Source organism: Helicoverpa zea, chromosome 8 (assembly GCF_022581195.2).
Source record: "Helicoverpa zea isolate HzStark_Cry1AcR chromosome 8, ilHelZeax1.1, whole genome shotgun sequence".
NCBI lineage: Eukaryota > Metazoa > Arthropoda > Insecta > Lepidoptera > Noctuidae > Helicoverpa > Helicoverpa zea.
In genome coordinates this window covers 4,005,352-4,013,474 of record NC_061459.1, presented here as the reverse complement: position 1 = coordinate 4,013,474, position 8,123 = coordinate 4,005,352, and the positions used below count along the sequence as shown (strand labels likewise).

The window sequence follows — 8,123 nt, the reverse complement described above, 5'->3', positions numbered from 1 at the left end:
ACCACAAATTCACAAACGTGAATTGCTATTCATAGAGGCGAAAATTACGTGAATACATACGCTCGTCGCGTCGGACAATATGGCCGATTGAAATGGAATTTGATTGGTCGCCGACGGATGTGCACTATTCATAATGTTCCCTACAATATGGAACGAGTGGTGATAAAACTACTATTGTCACGGCTGATGGATTATGATGCTATTTTTGAGACGGCTTAAAATGGTACGGATCTAAATATTGAGACGGTTTTGAGCCGCTTAAAAATAATGTCAGTTATATAGTTAAATATTGCGTAAAAAATTGGAATACTATGAATATAGTATTCCAATTTTTTATGGAATACTATATTCAATAATCAATTATGAATACTACCTGCATGGATTGATTAATGCCTAATTCATCAATTATTGATTATAATCCTGTTAAGATAATTATCCATGGCCTTCATTTTACTTAAGAAATTAATTTTCATTTTAACCATTCGCCACAGCAATCAAGCTAAAATAACGACTTGGCATATCAACAATTTATTTACGCGTCCAGAGATAAAATGAATATGTATCAAAATGTACTAATAAACAGCCTTGTTACGACCCTATCTCATTCTTAATAGATCGTATTGTTCCTTGAATAAAGGTCTATTATCGTGAATGAATCTGTCTCGGCGGTGTTTTGCGCTCTCATTGTGTGGGAGACAATGACTCAATGAAATGAAAGATATTAGGGAGCCTTCTTATTAATAACCCGTTCAAGAAATGGGAGAGTGAATGAGATTGTATAATTGGACATATTGGATAGGCAATTAGTCTAGATTCATCTTTCTACAATGGTCAATCATATTTTCACATGTTAATATTTCTATTTGATTCTTGCTTGATTTCACTAATTTATGTTTATAGACCAACCTTTAATGGGCAAATTGGCAACCTCTTAAATTGATTGCAGAATAACAGACAAAAGACGGATGGCACTTAGGTATCCTGACCTTCAAATAGAAAGTAAAACCACTCAACGTTACAATGAGATCTAACAACAGATTCGATTAAAAAAACATCACTCAGATAACCTCGACACTAAATCACAAATGACACAATTTTAATTAAACATACATTACCTAGTAACTGTACCCATTACCATGTCACGCTCACGCTTGACCGCTTGTTTCAACTGCACTCCAATTGTTCTCTATTCCAGTTTACTACTTATTTACCAGCACTTACCGAGAGCAGACGTGTAAAATGTATACAAAATTGCTCGTTTTAATTTTATTGGTTCTTTTTTACGAATCGAAGTGTGCAACGAAGAAGACTTTTGATTCGAAGAACTGTGATCTTGGTCCTTTGGTTGAAGAAATTGCATCTTATAAAAGTGTTGTTGGGAGTATAATAGACTATACTGTGTCCGGGGCGTTCAAAGGGAAGACGTACGATGAGTAAGTATTGTTGGTACTTGTAAATTAAATTGAATACTCTGGCAGTTGAAGGATTTCATTTTGGAATTGATTTTGTGCGGGACTTTTATAGTGGTCATTCAATCTAGAGTGTGGTTTTCTTCTAATATTTACATATATAGAAAGAACCAAAAGTAGAGGAAGGTAATTTGTGTTTGAAAGGTTTATATACAGTGGGTTGCCAAATTATTAGGGACAGTTACAAATACACGGTATTGGTAAAGTATTTGGTTTAAATTAATTATAAAAACACACTTTTTGACATAGTAAAAGCTTTAATATGATAACACAACTATTTAAGAATGATATAAAAAATATTTTAGAATAAAATAACAAAAATAAAAAATTATAAATAAATAAATGTACATGCAGAAAAAATAGTTAATATTTTGTGACGTTGCCTTTCGCCTCAATGACTGCTGCTATACGCCTGGGCATACTTTCTATGCAGTTTTTTGCACTTTGTTTTATTTTTGGGTTATGGTGCCACACATTAATAAGCTTTTCGATCAGTCTAACCTTGGTGGTTATGTTCTCCTTGGCTATTTCAACCTTGGTGATCTCCCATAGATTTTCTATGGGGTTCATGTCAGGTAAATTTCCAGGCCAAGGCAGTACTGGGATGTTGTGGTCGGCCAGGAACTTGGTTATGCTCCTGGCTTTATGGCATGGTGCTGAATCGTGCATAAACATGAATTCTTCACCGTCTGGAAACCATTCTTCAAGTGTGGGCAACAGGCGAGTTTATAAAACTTGCTTGTACTGGTCTTGTTTCATGGTTCCCTGGACGATGTAGAGGCGTCCAACCCCTTTGGCACTTATGACAGACCACACCATTACCTTAACTGGGTGTTTTACCCTCTCAACAATGCAGTCAGGGTGGTATTTTTCACCTGGGCGTCGTCGCACAAAGCTGCTCTTGTCGGCTAAAATCTCAAAGGATGACTCATCTGAGAAACACACCTGAAAAAAAAATTAAAGTTGTTTATATTTTTTATTTATGCGTTCTTAATTTAGTCGACTATAAATATGGACCCTATCTGACCTTACTCCAGTCCTCGATTGTCTTATGCCGGTGCTCACGACCCCAGGCTAGACGCTTCTTTTTCATGGCCTCTGTCAGCCTGGGTTTCTTAGCGGGACGATGTCCTGTCAGGTCTTCCTCTGCTAACCTACGCTGCACAGTTCTCTTGGATATCATTATTCCAGACTCTTGAACCATCTGGGTTAATAATCCAGCACTTTTTTTCCTGTTATCTAAACAGATATCGCGTATTTTCCGGTCAGTACGTGGAGTTGTGATGCGCTTTCGTCCGCAATGACCTTTTCTTTGAGGTGTTATTGGCTGATCCAGGTCCAATGAAATTTTTATTTTGTTGACTGCTGACTTAGAAACACCAGCGATATCTGCTATGTGTCTTTGAGAGTGCTTGGTGTGTTGCAGAAGCGTTTTAATTTCGCTTTTCTTTTTTGGAGTCAAATCACAACCTCTACCCATGCTGAAAGGCAAAAAAAATATGAAAAAATTAAAAATATTGCAATATGTGCACGTAAAATAAAATTTCATGAATATTAAATAGTAATACTTACATTTAAAATAATTTTCAGGCACTAATACTGAAATATTTTTTGTCTACAATTTTTAATTCGTCTTTCACTATCACACGTCTCCAGCAAACTGTAGCACTCACTTAATTTAAAAAATTTTAGAAAATAATCCAACCATTGAAATCTCAAAAACCACTTATAATATAAAGAGTAAAGAACAGGCAAACATAAATAAAACATTTTTGTAACACCTACACCACTCAAGACTGCAGTCAAGTGCATCCAACGTGAGAAATCGACAAAAAACGTAAGTGTCCCTAATAATTTGGCAACCCACTGTATTTTGGTACAAAAATAGTACACAAACGATAAATGGTTGTTTATTATTAATCTTAAATCTATATAAATAAAAATGAATTGTTGTTCGTTAGTCTGATTAAAACTCGAAAACGGCTGGGCCGATTGAGCTGATTTTGGTTTTAAAATGTTTGTAGAGGTCCAGGGAAGGTTTGAACGATACGAAGTTCGCGGGATCAGCTAGTACATAATATTGATGATGATGTATTAAAGTGATAAACAAGATGTGATATATTTGTAATTTTAATGTATCCTTGATAGTAAAGTACAGTAAAATGATAGTAAAGTACAGCAATTTATGATACATTGACTACTCTGTAATATGCTTAAGATAAAATAATACCTACCAGCAATTTGTCTTAAATTACTCTTTGTTACATAAATTGTGCAGTATCTTATGTTATGTGATTATTGTTTTGAACGTGCAAGTCACATGTAAGGAACAAGTTCTATTTCAGTAAAAAAGTTAGAAGTACCCATGTTTCCTCATTCGAATATTTTATCCCCTTTTTTGGTGCATTCTCAAAAAGAAAATTCCCTTTACTTAAATTGTGTGTGCCTCTCGAGCATTCCAAGGGAATTAATCTCATTCTCTTTCCCTGATTTCAGTCCATATATCTAAATAGTTTTCGCAATTTAGCCATAAGAACATAACAAACAGACGATCATATGTACGATATTAACTCCGTCTCATTTGGCACACTATCGTCGCATCTCACGAGGACTTAATACAAACCATCTAAAATGATATCAACAAGTGGATTGCGTACAATCGAAATTTCACACACAATTTGATAAGATAATCATCTTCAAAATCCACATGAATGTCTACGCTCTTGAGCCTATCAAATATAAGTAAAAGTAATCTTATAGACATTTGAGATATTCGGCCATCGATATTGATAAGATACAGTACAAAAGAGCTCAAGTTTAATCGAAACATCTCACTAACTCAAAGACAGTGGAAGAAAAATGAATTTCTTTCATATTGTATTTGTAACCCTTTTTGTTATTATTGCGAATGAAGCGAAAGTTTTGAAAAATTCAAATAAATGCCACGAAACTTTGGGGGATGAATTGGTTGAAGAGATATGGGGTTACGAAAATGTTAAGGATGAGATATTAGACTATGTTTTGAACGGTGATTTTAAAGGGAAAACTTATGATGAGTGAGTTTCAAAATTAGTTTAAGATATAAATAAGTCTATAGCAGTTTAAGTGAAGTTAATTAAAGTGTTTATTTATTTCAGGTTGGCGAAATTCGTGGACAAGTTTGGAGCGCGGCCGTCAGGCACAGAAGTACTTGAAAAGTCTATAGATTACATGATCGAATTATCTAAGCAAGAAGATTTAAATGATATTGTTACTGAAGACGTTGAGGTGAGTTGTTAGACACTCTTGTGTTAAAATTGTTCTAAGGACAAGTTGTATAAATAATTTATTAAATGTCTATTATTAACACACCTGCAAAAAAATTCTTAATTTATGATTGTTACTCAAAATTTCGAAAAATTACGTAGTTTGTATATCCTTATCCCGTGACATAAATTAAATACCACTGTTGTTATATTGCAGGTTCCAAGATGGAAACGAGGTGAAGAGAAAATAACAATGCTTGAGCCAAGAGAAAAAGACATTGCACTTTTGGGCCTTGGTCGTAGTGTTAGTACTCCTGCCGAAGGAATCACAGCTGAAGTTATCGTCATATCGAACTTCACACAACTTGAAAATACACCTGAGGAACAAGTTAAAGGCAAAATTGTTCTCTACGTTCCTATTTTTACTACCTATGGAGAAACTGTAGTATATAGGTCACAAGGAGCGACAAAAGCATCTGCTAAAGGAGCCGTTGCATCATTAGTTAGGTCTATAACACCATTCTCAATTCATACTCCTCACACTGGTTCTCAAACTTACGGAGATGGTGTTGTCCCTATTCCAACTGCAGCTATTTCTTTGGAAGATGCTGATTTAATCACAAGAATACACAACAGAGGTGAGAAGGTCGTCCTACATATACTTATGATCTCATCACTAGAAACGAAAGTTTCAAGGAACACGCTTATAGACTTGAAGGGATCAAAAGACCCAGAGAAACTGGTGATTGTGTCTGGACATATAGACAGCTGGGATGTAGGCCAAGGAGCCATGGATGATGGTGGTGGCCTTTTCATCAGTTGGGCAGCTCCAGTTATTATGAAACGACTAAACTTGATACCAAAACGAACAGTGAGGGCAATATTCTGGACTGCTGAAGAGCTTGGACTGGTTGGTGCCTATGCTTACGAGAAGGCGCATAGAAATGAAAGCCACAATATTAATTTCATAATGGAATCTGATGAAGGAACATTTGCCCCTCTAGGGTTGGCTGCCGCTGGCAATGAAAAAACGCTTTGTATCGTTGCGGAGGTTTTGAAACTATTCCAGTCAATTAATGCTTCTACTCTTGTAGAAGAGGATAGTCCTGGTTCAGATATTGCTATATTTACTGGAAATGGTATCCCAGGAGCTAGTCTTCATAATGACAATAGTAAATATTTCTGGTTCCACCACACTGAGGGAGACACGATGAATGTGGAAAGTCCAGAGGAACTTGACCTTGGAGCCGCGTTCTGGACGGCTGTCGCTTACATCATCGCTGATATCTCCGTTGATATCCCACGATAAGTAAAAAAGATTATATAAAAAATTGTGAATATTTTAATTTAAAAATATAAGAGTATAAGTGTGATTGTAAAGTGGTTTAAAATTTCTAGAAATCCATAATAAAGTTCTATTTTTAGATAAAACAACTCACCTTCAACATTTTCCAATAGGCATCAAATAACTTTTCACTTGAAACCCTATCAAATATTTTTCTTTCAATATACGGTATCACACTCAAATAAAAGAGCCCGGGGCAGAAAAAACTTTGGAAAAATCCTTCGTACAATTTTTATTTTGGGAATGTTCCAGTAAATTTTTCTAGAAGTATCCTTAAATCAATGAGCGTGAATCCTTTATCTTCGGTTCATTTTCTTTGAGGATCGAGCTCTTGGGGACGCTATACGGTATATTATAAAGATATTTTCTGTACTACAGCAAAATGCAATATTCTTTGGCGAAGCGATCCACCTTTCGATAAAGGTCTTAAATTATGTTATCGTGTCTCAGCCGTTGTAATAAAAATAAAACAAGTAAGCTTTCCGACAAAATGTTGTATCGAGCGTGTAAGGTACAAACTGATTTTTATGGAAATAAAAAATGATGATGTTACGTTTTATGGTAAAGAAAACTGTGTGGAAGTTAAAAACAAAGTCTTTTTATATTTTGATAAAATCTTTTGCAATAATCTAGTAAAAGTGATCTCAACAAGATTGCTTTTGGAAAAGTCTACCTATTACACAGTGTAACACTAGAACAAATGGAGGAATTCTTTTGTTCTTTGGAACAAAATTGGCCGACACCAAATCGTTTTCCGTGTTCCAAGTGTAATAGTTTGATCTTATTTAGTGTGATGTCTTGGAAAGAGTTTACTTGTAAGTTTGCTCCAACAACGATGGAGAAAAAGTAATTTTATTGATGTAAACCTAAATGAAATTAATTTTCCTTAAATAAATATTTCAGAATTATTCAATTGAGTTAGCCTTCAATCAATTGTGACATCGTTATAAGGAAAATCAACATTGGAAGCCAATGAATAAAATAAAACTTGTCGAAGTTGTTAATTGAAAATGTAACAAAATTACAGACTGCTTTGTGCTTTACGTTTGATAAACATTTACGAGTAGGTACAAATTTGTAACAAAATTACACAAGATAGGTACATTACAATTTTGTGTTTTGCAAGTAAAAAGATTTCATGAGAAATTGTACCTACATAAATACGTATTAAATAAACTAAATTATGAAAATTAACACCTTGTAATCGAAAATTCGTCTTTTCTATTCCAAAGGAAATTACGAAAAATCCGTAATCCAAAAACTAGAACGCACAATTCCATCCGAGTGAATTCTAACGGCCTTTTTACGGAATATGGAAGAACCGAATGAAAAAAAAATGAGTAAGCTTTAAAATAGTAAGTAGTACACTAAATGTTTCACGCAGTTATACTCTCATCATACAGAGGAACTTACAGGGCCAGGATAAAATATATTCTATGTCAACCCGGGTACAACTTAGTTTTCTAACAGTGCAATCATTTTTCTAATCGATAGAAACAAACAAACCTTTTTATAATATTCTCTCTACTTTCTTTACAATCTCAGCGAAGGGTAATCAATCTGACTTTGAGTACGATTAAAGTTCGGCCATTCAGAGAATGCGTTCCTGACACGTCGCGATTGAACTGACGACGTAATAACATTCATTGATTATTGATATAATAATGTTGTTTTAATGCTCCTCAATTGTTAAAACGGTAAACAACCAGCAAAAATATTTTTATCGTAACTGCAACGCCATTGCAAAGTTACGTCGTCAGTTCAATCGCGACGTGTCAGGAACGCATTCTCTGAATGGCCGAACTATAACTTATTTCTTCTAACTTGTTACTTATAATTGAAACTTCGATATTTAAGACTGAAGTGTATCGTGCTTCCAGTATATATACTTGAGAACTATTTAGTTATCTGTGGCAATGCAATAGAGAAGTGATTAGTTTGGAGATGCAAAGAGTTTCATGGGTCAAACTGACGAGGAAATGATTAACGATACACGTGGAATACCTTAACATACTTATTGTCTTACATAGAGTTTGTATACTGTAGATGGGAAATTGAACACAT

General features: G+C 34.7%; 1 protein-coding gene across 2 annotated transcripts; it reads left to right on the top strand.

Moving 5' to 3' along the window:
- The first annotated feature begins 1,207 nt into the window (after positions 1 to 1,207).
- LOC124632561 (carboxypeptidase Q-like) lies at positions 1,208 to 6,145 on the top strand. 2 transcript variants are annotated; one of them, XM_047167431.1, is made up of 3 exons: positions 1,208 to 1,433; positions 4,607 to 4,736; positions 4,932 to 6,145. In XM_047167431.1, exons 1-3 carry the CDS (start codon positions 1,240 to 1,242, stop codon positions 6,021 to 6,023), a joined length of 1,416 nt encoding a protein of 471 aa, XP_047023387.1. In that variant the 5' UTR covers positions 1,208 to 1,239; the 3' UTR covers positions 6,024 to 6,145. The 2 variants fall into 2 exon arrangements, with proteins under 2 accessions (XP_047023387.1, XP_047023386.1); XM_047167430.1 differs by lacking the exon at positions 1,208 to 1,433 and adding an exon at positions 4,285 to 4,525.
- The last annotated feature ends 1,978 nt before the right edge of the window (positions 6,146 to 8,123 follow it).

Bases quoted from the DNA above. Each gene is read 5' to 3' on its own strand.
- LOC124632561 (XM_047167430.1), top strand. From the start codon at position 4,329: ATGAATTTCTTTCATATTGTATTTGTAACCCTTTTTGTTATTATTGCG. The intron at 4,526-4,606 runs GTGAGTTTCAAA...TATTTATTTCAG, and splicing joins AAAGGGAAAACTTATGATGA to GTTGGCGAAATTCGTGGACA. The intron at 4,737-4,931 runs GTGAGTTGTTAG...GTTATATTGCAG, and splicing joins TTGTTACTGAAGACGTTGAG to GTTCCAAGATGGAAACGAGG.